Raw genomic sequence first — 14,484 nt, 5'->3', positions numbered from 1 at the left:
CCATTAGGTGGCAGCAATAGCCCTAAAGCAACCAAAATGTGATCTATCTCCATCTTCAGATCATATCACAACTGGCTTCCCCACTGACTTTGCTTGTCAGAAGGTCGCAAAAGTGATCCATGTGACCCCTGGACTCTGCAACCCTCATAAATATGAGTCATTTGCCAAGTGTCTGAATTTTGATCATGTGAGCACGAGGCTGCTAGAGTGGTAGAAAGTGTCGTAAAAACAGTCATAAGTCCCTTTTTTTAGTACCGTTATACTTTGAACAGTCACTAAATGAACTGGACTTCAGTAAGGCATTTGATAAAGTAGATCACAACTACTACTTGATAAGATAGAAAAAAGTGGGTTAGATAGCATCACCACCAGATGGATTCATAGCTGGCTGACTGGCCGTACTCGGCGTGTGGTCCTCAATGGAACTGCATCTACATGGAGGGAAGTGTGTAGTGGGGTGCCCCAGGGCTCTGTTCTGGCCCAGTGCTCTTCAACATCTTCATCAACGATTTGGACGAGGGGATAGATGGGGAACTCATCAAATTTGCAGACAACACCAGGCTGGCAGGAATAGCCAATACTCCAGAAGACAGACTTAAGATACAGGAGGATCTGGACAGACTCGAACACTGGGCGCTATCTAACAAAATGAAATTCAATTGTGAAAAAAGTAAGGTTCTACATTTAGGCAGGAAAAATCAAATGCACAGGTATAGTATAGGTCAGGGGTAGGCAACCTTGGCTCTTTTATGACTCGTGGACTTCAACTCCCAGAATTCCTCAGCCAGCGTGGGGGAACTATGGCATCTGCTTTCCTTTGATAAACAAGTTCTGAATCCCCTCTGGGAAATGAGGCTACTGTGGCTAAATGCACCACTGGAACCACACTGACATTTTAATAAGTCGGATTTCTTTTTTGCCAATTCCATAACTGACAGAGAGAACCTTCGTGCTTCCCCCCCCCAGCTGTCGCAAAGATCAAAATTTGACCCACCTCCCTGGAGTTCTTCTTAGACTAGGAAAGTGGAGTGATACCTACAGCCCAAGGGTGCAGTTCTGGTGAAGAACGAAGCCAGAATGAAGAAAGATAAAACTTGCTTTTCTGCATGCTGTGAAGCTGGTCAATATTGGGTCCCCACACATCTATTATTAGCTCCCTCCCTCCCTTCCAATCCCCAAATCCTCAACTTAGTTCATAAAGATAGCATTCGTCATCTGCTGCACAAGGCACACCGGCCTGAGGCTGAAGACCAATGATGAGGAAAAAATGGGGGGGCGGGGAAGAGAGAGAGAGAGAGAGAGAGAGAGAGAGAGAGAGAGAGAGAGAGAGAGAGAGAGAGAGAGAGAGAGAGAGAGAGAGAGGAAATACGCCTTATCTTTGCTACGCACACCTATGGAAGGAGTTTTTTTTTTTACTAAGAGCTTCTTTCTGAGTCACACCTTGAATGCCTACGTATTTAGCTTTTCAGCGCCATCAGAAAAAGGAAAGGCAGCAGGATAATGCTGCACTTTGTAAAAAAAATAAAATAAAAAAATCACGTTTTTAATGCATGGAAGTGGGGAAAAAAAGATCTGAGCTGAATGGAAAAAGGCTTGGCAGGAGTCGAGTGGAAACAGCATTCGCTTCTCTGCTTCTTAAGCTGCCTGTCTTGTCTTCTGCGCTGGCCCTGAAATGAAGCTTCAGCATGATGGAGACTGGTTGAAAGAAAAGCATTTTTTGGGGTGGTGGTGGGGTAATGGGGGTTCACAGGATCACGTATCGCAGCCTTAACATTAGGAACAGAGCAATTGATTTGAATGGAATGGAACTTTATTTGGCCAAGTGTGATTCGACACACCAGGAAGTTGTTTCCTGTACAGAAGCACTCAGTGTACATGCAACAAAGTCGTCATCATCATCATCATCATCATATGAATAAAAGGGTGGGGGGAGTAAAGATGATAATAAGAAGGATAAACAATAATACTACAGGTAGTCCTTGACTTACAACAGTTTGATTCAAAGTTACAACGGCACTGAACCATTTTTCACACTTAACGACCGTCGCACTATCCCCAGGGTCACGTGATCAAAATTCAGACTGCTTGGCACAACCGGTTCACATTTACGATGGTCACAGTGTCCCGGGGATCATGTGATCACCTTTTTACGACCTTCTGAACAGCAAAGTCAATGGGGAAGCCATAAGCACTTAACAAGCAGGTTACTAACTTCACAGCTGCAGTGATTCACTTAAGCACTGTGGCAAGACAGGTCGTAAAATGGGAGGGGGGGGTAACTCACTTAGCAAATGTCTCACCTAGAAAGAGACATGTTGGGCTCAGTGGTGGTCGTAAGTCGAGGACCTCCTGTACAACCACACTATATGAGTAAAATGTACATGGACGTTAGGCAGCACTGTAAGAATTAGGTGTTCAGCATAGTGGTGGCGTGGAGGAAAAAACTACCCCTGGGTCTAGTTCAGGGGTAGGCAACCTTGGCTCTTTTATGACTCGTGGACTTCAACTCCCAGAATCCCTGAGCCAGCATGGCTTAGCTTGGAAACCTCTGCTTTTCCCCTCAGCATGGCTGGCTCAGGAATTCTGGGAGTTGAAGTCCACGAGTCATAAAAGAGCCAAGGTGGCCTACCCCTGGCTCTAGTTGTTTTGGCATGCAATGCCTTATAATGCTCCCCCGAGGGGAGGAGTTGAAACATTTTAGGTCCCCGTTGTGAGGGGTCTGCAGATATCTTCTCAGCCCTCCTCCTGACCCACACAGTATTGCCTTCTGTTCACCTGATGGAGAAAGCCCATCCAATGTAGCTAGCCTTCAACGTACAACCACAATCGGGACCAGAATTTTTGTTGCTAAGCAAAGGGGTTATTACGAGAGGCATGCCTGATTTTGTTACCTTTTTTTGTCACGGTTGTTAAGTGAATCACTACAGTTAAATGTACATCTATTAAATGAATCTGGCTTCCCTCCTTGGCTTTGCTTGTTGGAAGCTGGCTGGGAAGGTCACAAGTAGTGGCCATGTGACTCAGGGATCCCACAACTGCCATATATACGTGCCGGTTGCCAAGCATCAGAATGTTGATCAGCTGACTATGGAGATGCTGTGATAGTCATTAAGGGTAAGGACCCCCATCATAAATCCCATTTTCTGAGCTGTTGTAAGTTCAAACAGTTCACTAAATGAACCGTTGTAAATTGAGGACTACCTATAAGGGATTCAGTATTCGAAAGGGTCAGGTGAAATCCATTCTTTTTAAGTAGTCAAGTTCCACAATGCAGATCCATCTATGTTCTTCGATAAAGTGACGAAACTAGTAGACCAGAGAAACGCAGTGGACGTATTATACTTAGATTTCAGTAAGGCATTTGACAAAGTAGACCACAACCTACTAACTGACAAGCTAGGAAAAGCTGGAATAGACAACATCACCACAAGATGGATCTGTAGCTGGCTGACAAACCGCACTCAACGTGTAGACCTCAACGGCACTACATCCACATGGAGAGAAGTACACAGTGGGGTACCACAAGATTCCATCTTAGGCCCAGTACTCTTCAACATCTTTGTAGATGACACCAAACTGTCAAGAATAGTCAACACTCCAAGAAGACAAACTCAGGATCCAAAAAGATCTTTTTTTTTATTGAATAGTTTTACAGTACATTTTTGAATACAAAACCCCTCACCTCCCCCTCCCCTCTCCCCAAACCTCCCCAACTCTCCCCTCCCCTCCCCTCCTCCCTCCCCGACTTCCCAGAGCTAAATACAGGGTATAAAAATACAAACAAACATAATCTAAAATATGCAAACAACAATAAAATATTAAATTCTATCGCACTTTAACTCTTAATAAAATAACTACAAGCTAATTATACATCATATAAGTCCGCTACTTATTCAAATGCTAAGTAAAACTTTTTAGTCCCATATTTATTCTGAATATAATCTATCCATCTCTTCCACTCCGCGGTATATCTCTGTTGCGATTGATCTTTCAAATACGCTGAAATCTTTGCCATCTCCACCAAGTTGGAAACTTTTAAAGTCCATTCTTCTATAGTCGGCAGTTCTTCCTTCTTCCAATATTGCGCTACTAAAAGTCTCGCTGCCGTAATTAAATTCAACATCAATTTAATATCTACAACGGTAGTATCTGTGATAATACCCAATAAAAACAATTGCGGAGAAAACTTTATCCTTTTCTTGAATATCTTTTGCATATTCCACCAAATTTTAATCCAAAAAGCTTTAACCTTTTTACAAGTCCACCATATATGAAAATACGTTGCATCCTCACAACCACACCTCCAACATTTGGGCTGGCAGTTCGGATACATACTTGCTAATTTTTTAGGATCTAAATGCCACCTGTAAAACATTTTGTAAAAGTTCTCTCTTAAATTTTGGGCCTGTGTAAATTTTACATTTCTCACCCAAATCTTTTCCCAAGTATCCATTGTAATAACTTCTTGAAAATTCTGAGCCCACTTTATCATGCAATCTTTAACAAGAGGATCCAAAAAGATCTTGACAAACTTGAACAATGGGCCCTATCTAACAAAATGAGTTTCAACGTGGAGAAAAGCAAAGTCCTACACTTAGGCAGGAAAAATCAAAGGCACGAATACAGACTGGGCAAGACCCAGCTTAAAAACAGTAACTGTGAGAGGGACTTTGGAGTCCTAGTGGATGATCACGTGACTATGAGCCAGCAGTGTGCAGCAGCAACCAAAAAAGGTAATACACTCCTGGGTTGTATAAACAGAGGCATAGAATCAAGATCACACAGAGTAATAGTACCGCTTTATAAAGCCCTAGTAAGACCACACCTGGAATACTGCAGCCAATTCTGGTCACCATATCACAAAAAAGATGTTGAGAGTTTGGAAAAAATTCAGAGAAGAGCAACTAGGATGATCAAAGGCCTGGAGGCTAAAACATACGAAGAACGGCTATGGGACTTGGGTTTGGCTAATCTAAAGAAAATAAGAAATAGGGGAGACATGATAGCAGTGTTTCAGTATCTGAGGGGCTACCACAAGGCAGAAGGGGTCAGGTTGTTCACCAGAGCACCAGAGGGAAGGAAAAAAACTATGGTTGGAAACTGATCAAGGACAGAAGCAACCTGGATCTAAGAGTGAGGACAATCAACCAGTGGAACAGCCTACCCCCAGAAATCGTGGGCGCCCCATCACTGGAGATCTTTAAAAAGAGACTGGACAATCACCTGTCTGAGATGGTGTAAGTCTGTGGTGGCGAACCTATGGCACGCGTGCCATAGGCGGCACACAGAGCCCTCTCTGTGGGCATGCGTGCCGTCGCCCCAGTCCTAGGCCTTCAGCTGGATTTTATAAAACCTTTTCGCTTTAGGCCTCCGCCGTCATGTGCAAAAAAAAAAAGGTTCAATCAATCAATTTCAGCTTCTTGTGGGAAAAAAAGATCTTGCAAAGTTGGAATTGATTGATTGAACTTTTTAGTCCCACCCAGTCTGCCGTTACCACCGCAGCCACGCCCACCCAATGGGCCATGCCCACCCAATGGGCCACACCCACCCAATGGGCCATGCCCACCTGGCACCTGACGATACATAAGTGGGTTTTGGGTTGCAGTTTGGGCACTCGGTCTCTAAAAGGTTCGCCATCACTGGTGTAGGTTCTCCTGGTTAAGTGGGGGGCTGGACTAGAAGACCTCCAAGGTCCCTTCCAGCTCTGTTCCTATTCTATTCTATTCTATTCTATTCTATTCTATTCTATTCTATTCTATTCTATTCTATTCTATTCTATTCTATTCTATTCTATTCTATTCTATTCTATTCTATTCTATTCTATTCTATTCTATTCTATATGCTTGCAGTTTCTCAAAATTTGCATTCCTTGTAAAGAAACCTTCCATTTTTCTATCTGCTTCTATCTTGTCTCCCATAGACTGAGGCAGGATGTGGGTCTCACATTTTTTATTCCTCCTCCAATTGACTGGGGAAAATACAACATGTGGGGTCCTGGGTGCTCTCTGTGCTTGGTTGTTTTCTTGCAGACGTTTCATTATCCAATTAGGTAACATCATCAGTGCTAGAAGGGAGTGGGGCTTGTTCTCTGACCATAGTAACTGTGGCTTGCCCCCCCCCCCCGAGTCTTGGTAGGAGTCTGGTTTTCTTCTTGGCAGTTCCTTGATTGGCCTGCTGTTTGTTGTCCGATGGTTTGTTTCAGTTGGTAATTCCTTAATTGGGGTTTTGTTTACCGCTTGAATGTTGATTTGGTATTAATCCTGGTGCTAATCCCTGCTTTCCTGGGTGTTGATTGCTGGTGAAAAGTTGTTTTGTTTCCTTTTTAGATTTTTAATTGTCACTTTTGAATAATACATAGATGTTGTTGATCTCTATGTGTCTGTTGATGGCTGATTTGTCTGAGGGCCGGTCTTCCAGGAATTCCTTTCTGCACTTAGCTTAGTCTAAGATGCTCACAGTTTCCCAGTTGAAACTGTAGTGAAGTCTGTCCAGGCCTTGAGCAATCAAGAAGTTTTCATCCTGTCTTCTGACTGCTAGTTGGTAATTCGCGGATGCGCACTGCTAATCTTCTGCCTGTTTGTTCTACATAGTAGGATACATCCAATCTTGCCAGAGGTTCACTATACATCCAGTTAATGTCGGTCAGAAGGGGTTTTTGTGTGTGTGTGGCTCTACTAACCCAGCTTTCCATAACCGGGTACGCTTGAGACATGTGAACCCCAACCCTAGCCCCCCCAGCCCCTTCCCTTAAAGACCATGTTGGTTGACCATTGGGTGGTGCTGCTCCTCAGCTAGGGAAAAGCCTTCTGCTGCACAGGTAAGTCCTCGACTTACGACCACAACTGATCCCAAAATTTTCTATGGTTCAATGAGACATTTATGAAGTGAGTTTTGCCCCATTTTATGAGCCTTTCTTGCCGCGATTGTTAGGTGAGTTACCGCAGTTGATAAGTTAGTAACCCGGTTGCTAAGTGAATCTGGCTTATGACCTTGGGACACTGCCGCGGTCATAAGTATGAACCAGTGGCCAAGCATCTGAATTTTGATCCCATGACCGTGGGGAACGCTGCGATGGGCATAAGGGTGAAAAATGGTCACGAGTCCCTTTTTTCAGGGCCGTTGTAACTCGGAAAAGTCAGTTGTAAGTCTGTACCTCTCTAACTGGTCCGCTAAGCGGGACTTATCTTTATTGCGTAGAACAGGGCTTTTCAACCAATGGTATGGGTACCATCTGTGGTACATTGGCACCTAGCAGGTGGTACGCGACCATCCTAGAAAAGTGGTAGTGGGGGAGGGGCTGAAGCAGTGGTAGCACCACAGAAGCCTGAACGAGAGATGGCTGGAGCTGCAGGGCTGTCAGGGCTCAGTGGAAGTGCCAGGATCAGCGTCAGGATCCAGCTGGAGCTCAGTGTTGATCCTGGCGCTTCTGCTGAGCCCAGAAGAAGCGCCAATCAGCTGGAATGTTGCAGCATCTCCAGGGTCTTGTGATTTACATTCAGATGCTCGGCAACTATTCATATTTATGACGGTCACAGTGTCCCAGGGTCATGTGAAGTCACCAAAACCTGCTGCAACCACCTAGCAGAGGGGGTGGTGGAATAAAAACCAAACACCCACCCCCACCCCACCCCGGTGCCAATCCTCAACAGAAATGCTCACAACAATGGAAACCTCAGACAGGAGCAAGAGCGCCGCCGGGCAGGCAGGCGTCTTACTCAGCTGTGGCTTGGGGGTGGGGTGCACTTTTTTCAGTGCCATTGTAACTTTGAACAGTCACTAAGCGAACTGTTGTAAGTCGAGGACTACCTATACTTCATCACTTTTTTCCTCTTTTTTTTTGGCCATCAAGTTTTTGACACCTTGCTAGGCGACTGGTGGTACTCGGATGTTGCCACATCCTAAAAGTGGCAGAATGGGTGAAAAGGTTGGAAAAGCCCTGGCGTAGAAGGTGAAGACCACAGGGGGGAGCCCCGCTCTCAGTCTCTGGCAGGGCAAGCCAAAATTGGGTGACTTAACAGACACGTTCGCTTAATGGCTCTGCGCCTTGCTCCATCCTCTCTCCCCGTTCCCAACCAGCTTTCTCTTTCGGCCCCCCTCCCCGATTTCCCCACAATCCCCCTCCCTCCCTCCCTCCCTCTCCCCCCCAATATCCCGCGCGGATAAGCCCTGAGGTTTTGCAGAGTCTCTCTTCACTCCATTTCCCAAACCCGTCCCTTCGCCAGCATGGAGGGAGGGCGACGTCCAGCACGGTGAGCAGCGCCGGTGCATCTGGGCGCCCCGCGAGGGAAAGATGGGGTCCCCCCAGGAGTACCGAGCTTCGTGGTGGACTTTCCTTCTGCACCAGGCGCCGCACATCAACTTCCAGTTCGAGGCGGCGGGGAGCGAATTTGCGCCGGAGGATTTGGGTTACCAGCAGGTGAGTCTCCTTCCTCCTTCTTCCCCCCCACTCCCCCCCACCCACCCCCCGCCACAACCACCACCGCCCGTGGGAACGTGGGCATCGAAGGCGTGGAGTGAAGAGAGACGGGACCTCGGGGCTCGCTAGGACATGAGTGGGGAGCCGGCAGGCAAGGCAGCCGAGGACGGAGGCGAGGGGAGAAGAGAGAGGCGGGAGGCGGAGGAAGGCAGCGGATGGATGAAGCCGGGGAGAAAAGCGAGCGAGCGAGCGAGCGAGAGAGAGAGAGAGAGAGGGGAGCGGGAGTGGAAGACTTGAATAAGAGAGAGAGAGAGAGAGAGAGAGAGAGAGAGAGAGAGAGAGAGAGAGAGAGAGAGAGAGTGGAAGACTTGAATAAAGCGAATCGAACTGCAGCGCAGCGCCGAGCAATCTCGGTGGAGGGAGGGAGGGAGGGAGGGAGGGGGCGATCAGGGGCAAAGAAAGACAAGAAGGGCAGAAGAGGGGTGGAGGAAAAAAAAGGGGGGGACTCTCGGAATAGGATGGGGCAGAGGCGAAGCGTGCGGGGCAGAGGGAGGGGGGAGGGAAGCCCCGGGGCAGAGGGGGGGGGAAGTGAGACTCGGTGGAAGGCGGGAGGGAGGGAAGGGCGAGCCAGCCTGATTCCTGGGAAGCATTTTGGGAAGGGGTAGGATGGACTGGAGAACCCGTGGGGGTGGGGTGGGGGGGGCAGGCGGTGAAGGGAGGGGCGAAGGGATGGGAGAGATCCGGAGGGAGACCAGCCCTGGGAAAGATGGAGGAGCAGATCGGTATGAAGTCGGGGTAGGGAGAGATGGAGAAGGAATGGAAGTGGAAGGGATCAGAGTAAAGGAACTGAGGATGGGGGTGAAAGGCAGCAGGAAGGAGCAGAGTTGGAGGAGCATCCGTGATCTCCCTTGAGGTTACAGCAGGCAAGAAAATTCAGATTCTTCTCTTAAGCCGAATCTGACAATGTGCAGAATTTTGGATAGTCCTCCTCCTCCTCTGTTGGGTGACATTCAGTGGCCTTAAGCAGCCTAGTGGTATCCTTTTTTTCCCCAACCTGGCGCCCTCCAGATGTGGTGGAATGTCTTTGGCCATGTTGGTGGGAATCACGAAAATCACAGAACTAACACACCAGGAAAGTGCAACGTTGGAGGAGATTGCCTTGCGGTGTTACTTAGAAATTGAGTTCTGTAGACAGGCTGGTCTAGAGAAGGTCCCATAGAAAGAAATGTTCAGAGGAACCAAGCGAGCGTGGATATAGCTGGCAATGTTCCAACAGTTGTGTCACTGAGAAAAAGTGCTGCACGGGTTGTGGAAGTGGATACCAACCAGTGCTGTGTTTGGTGGATTCACAAGTAACATCTCTGTTTGCTTGAAAGCAGCCATATTATCTAGCATAACAGAATACACGGCAGCCATACTATCTGTACCAATTTTCACAAGCCATCACTTGATGAGTTTTGTCTTGATATGTTGTGCAAACTCAGCCACTCTGCTTTGTAAATCATGAGCAATGACACAGGCACTTGTAACTTTTTCAGCAAGCTGTGGTTTAAAGCAAACGTGGCTTAGCAAACTGGTCGACACAAAATTACAAGCACTCACCTGTGTAATTTCCATTTAGCTAGTCACAATCCAACATTTTATTTCTCGATCTTTTGCTTCTTTTTAATCAAATATGACCTAAGGAACTTGGAAAACTACATATCTGGGAATAGGTAGATATCTGCCCATTTAAAAATGCTCACTTTTAAAGTAATTGTGTTGTGCAAACTGCTAAAAAATACAAATGCATATAGCAGCACGAATCATAGAACAAATGGGAGAAGGAAGAGAGGGAGGGAGGGAGAAAGAAGGAAGGTCGATCATAAAACATTTCCAAAAAGTTCTACTATATCTTTTAGAACTTTTTTTTGTGTCAGAGGGAAAAAAAAATTTAGTGTCGACAAACAACATATATCCATCCATTTCTTTAAATCAGCTGTAGATTTCTCCCACTAATGTTATATCTCTTTTATCTAAACCCATGACTGAAAAAAATCCACAATTCTTGATACCTTGGTAGATACTAAATCCTGGTCATATACCCAATATCGCATGCCTCCTTAATATACCACTGTTGATCCAAACCAGTGTCAACTCACATTGCAACAGTAATAGGACAAGACCAAATCATATGAGTTCATGTTCCAGCCGCTGAATTATATCTCTAACACCATGGTAATTTTGACCCATAAAATGTCCACGATCTACAAAACAATTCTCTTGTTGTTAATGTATTTAAACACCTTGTTAAGGTCGTAGTGAACTGATTTCATATTGCTTACTTTATTCTCAATATGTCAGAGTATCAGATCAGGGTTGGAAGGGAAGATCTTGGAAGTGTGCCAGTCCCCCTCCCCCGCCCAAGGTAGGAGTCCTTATGCCATCTTGGAGAAATGGTGGTGTAATCTTTTCTTGAAACCCTCCAGAGATGGACCACCCACAACTCTGGGAGGCAAACTGTTCCATTGATTAATTGTTCTCCTCAGTGTCATGAAATTCCTCCTTGCTTCCAGGTTGAATGTCCCTCTGACCAGCTTCCACCAACTGCTTCTTGTCCTCCCCTCAGGGGCAATAAATCAACCTGCTCTTCCCTGTGACCGCCCTTAATATTGGAAGATGGCTATTGTGTCACACACACACACACACACACACACACGCCCACCAAGTCTTCTCTCCATTAGGCTAAACCTACCTAGTTCCCTTAGCCATTCATCCTACAATTTAGCCCGCAGGCTCCTTGCCATCTTTGTTGCTTTTCTTTGCCTTCTTTCTAGGGCCTCAGCATCTTCTCTGTATCTTGGTGACCAGAACTGGATGCAGTATTCCAAGTGTGGCCTCATTAGCACAATATAGAGAATTCCTATCACTTCTGGCGATCATGATAATATCCCTCTGTTGATGCATTGGCTTTTAGTTCTGCAAAACTTTTTAAAAGTTTTCTCAGAGCTGAGTGGATCCAGGATGATGTTATAAGAGGACCAGTTTACCCAAAAGACATATTAAATGCTAGTCATTTATATAGCTTAGATTTTTTTTCCATAAACATAAGCTTCTCATGGATAAACGTGTTTGCAATCCAATATTTCCAATATGTGACTTGCAGCTTGAAGTGTACCATACATATGAAACTACACAAACAGGGATGCCAGTACTTGTCAGGATCTCAGTCTCAACGGGATCCAAGAATAATAACAACAACAGGAACACCACTTAAACATCACTGGCATTGACAAACTCACCATTGGTCAATTGCAAAAGGCAGCTTTACTCAGAACAGCTTACATTCTGCGAAGATAATTATAACACCATTAAAAATCAACATCCCTATCCCAGGTCCTTGGGAAGGACTCGATAGGTGGATAAAAATGCCAAACCCAGTCAGAACATCTGGCTGACTTTGCGATGAACCATAATAGTAATTCCCAATTTCAGCCGAAAGAAGAGAGAAAATGTTTATACTTTTAATGCTAGTCAGTAACTGATGCTAAGATAAATGCTTAGTGATGTACAGGGGAAGGGAGGGCGCAGGAGACATTCAAATCACCTTTCTTAATAGTAGCTATAATATACTCAAGTGAAAATATTATAGGACATCCTTGCCAAGAAATGTATCCATTGTGTTTTGCATTTATTTGAAATTATGTAATGCAAATACATGGGAAATATAGAAACTAAGCCTTGAGTGGTATTCATTGTAATGACATTTATCTTACTTCAAATACACGCGAGAGTTTTCAACCATCTGTCTAGATCTGTACTGACATCAAGCAAGGAGTAAATTCAAGTTTACTAGCTGAGAAATCTTCTGTAGTCAAGATAAGCAAAGGGGTCAGAGAGTGACCAGTACCATCAAGTGGGATTTACACCAGTTCAAAAAGTAATCAGAGATTATTCCAAACTCATGTGCAAATGCAGTAAGATTAGGAACAGACATTTTCTTCTGACAAAGGACATTATCAAGGAAATATAAAATGCTATGTTTCTCCCCCAGGCAATCTAATTTATATTTTTACAATTTCTACCTTAACTGCAAAAACGGTCCTAAAGCTAAATTAAAGAGGACATCCCTGATGTGTATTTCAACACATGTTTAACCAAGGAGAAGGGCACACTATTAATAATAATCCCTAATTTAAGAGCTGAATAAATCTTGTCAATTCACAATGCAGGTAGTCCTCAATTTACAACCAGAACTGAGCCCAAACCTATGTTGTTAAGTGAGAAATTTGTTAAGTGAACTTTGCCCCATTTTACAACCTTTCTTTCCAATTTGTCAAGTGAATCACTGGAGTTATTAAATTAATAACGGGGTTGTTAAGTGGATTTGGTTTCTCCATTGACTTTGCTTGTCAGATGATCGCAGAAGGGGATCACAGGATCCCAGGACTGTAACCGTTATAAATATGAACCAGTTGCCAAGCAGTTGAATCTTGGTCATGTGACCATGGGGATGCTGCAACGGTCATCAGTGTGAAAAATGGTCATAAATCACTTTCAGCCTTCCATCCTTCCGAGGTCGGTAAAATGAGGACCCAGATTGTTGGGGGCAATATGCTGACTCTGTTTTTTCAATTACGTTGCAGCTTTGAACGGTCACTAAATGAACTGTTGTAAGCCGAGGACTATCTGTATAAAACTTTTGCAGAACCTTTAGTTTTGAAGAAATAAGATCTGCTGGGTTTCATTTATTTTGAGTTAAAGCAAGAACATCAATTTAAATTCTAGTATTATAAGAAACCTGTCCGCCTAGGGCAGGGGTAGGCAACCTTGGCTCTTTTATGACACGTGGACTTCAACTCCCAGAATTCCTGAGCCAGCATGGCTCAGCTTGGAAACCTCTCCCTTTCCCCTCAGCATGGCTGGCTCGGGAATTCTGGGAATTGAAGTCCACGAGTCATAAAAGAGCCAAGGTTGCCTACCTCTGGCCTAGGGCAAATCCAGCTTGAGCTACAGTTGGAAAAACAGTCTGTAATGTACGGGGCCAACTTTTCACTTTTCACTTTTAAAGGCCTTCGTGGCATGGGCCCAGGTTACTTGAGAGACCGTCTCAACCCTCTGGGATTGAACCACTCCTGCCGGTTCTGTCAGCCTGAATATTTGAATATTCCGACTGGTGGGGTCTCTGCTGTTGTTCCTGCCCTCTGGAATATCTTGCCCCCTAATGTGAGGTTGGCCCCAATCCTCCTATCCTTTTGGAAGGGCCTAAAGACCTGGCTCTGCCAGTTAGACTAGGGCCCCAATGGGAGAACAGCACAGTGGAGGTAGATCCCACCTCCCCCCATTCAACAGACCCCACCTCCCCCCCCATTTTGCCCCCGCCCTCCCCACGTGTCCTTAGGTTTTAATGTTCGGTTTTAGTTTATTCGTGTTTTAATGTAGCTGTATTTTTTATCTCTGTAAGCTGTGCCAGAGTTACCTTTTGGTTAGATGAGGAACCAATATATTTTATAAACAAAACAAACTTAGTTGTTAGCATCTTAGCATCTGTTTTTATCAAGCAATGAGGTCTTTAGTGAGAACAGATAGTAGAGATTTTGCCCAGCCTTATCAAAGACTAAAAGATAGGATTTTATTTGTAAAATGTTCCTTGTGGACCTTCTAAGGGAGATAGAACCCCAATATACTTTTTATGCCAATCAGTTTTTAAAACTATCTCTACCAGGAGTCTTCCAATTTCATAGATTTAATCACAGTGACAATTTAATAAAGTAAGATGAATAAGCTTGTCCTGTGATGAAGACGATGCCCTCCTTCTGGAAACAGGAATCTCAGCTTCTGTTCTTATTGCGTTAAAATTTATTATAACGGCCCATTCTGACAGACTTTGAGTGGCTTCCAAAATGAAATACTAAATTAAAGCAATTCGAAGCATAAGCAAAACGAAACAGACAAGCTAAAAACAGTCACTGATGAACAATTTGAATTATAGAATTCAGAAGAATTTTTTTAAAATGTTGAGTGATGAATGGAATCCATTTATACCTTTCCATTTATATCCCAAGTAGATGGTACAATATTTATGACAT

At 44.7% G+C, this 14,484-nt stretch overlaps 1 protein-coding gene across 1 annotated transcript in view; it reads left to right on the top strand.

Annotated features, from left to right (window-relative positions):
• Window positions 1-8,290: 8,290 nt before the first annotated feature.
• LOC308677887 (protein tweety homolog 1-like) overlaps window positions 8,291-14,484 on the top strand; it is a gene marked incomplete at its 5' end in the record, with an annotated part of 91,724 nt that continues 85,530 nt past the window's right edge. The window contains one exon of the mRNA XM_081344582.1: window positions 8,291-8,416. Within this exon, the coding sequence (XP_081200708.1) occupies window positions 8,291-8,416 (126 nt within the window). The remainder of the gene's footprint in view (window positions 8,417-14,484) is intronic.

Source organism: Vipera berus, assembly GCF_964194415.1.
Source record: "Vipera berus genome assembly, chromosome: Z".
NCBI lineage: Eukaryota > Metazoa > Chordata > Lepidosauria > Squamata > Viperidae > Vipera > Vipera berus.
The sequence above is the reverse complement of the archived record's forward strand: the minus strand, read 5'-3'. Positions and strand labels throughout refer to the sequence as shown.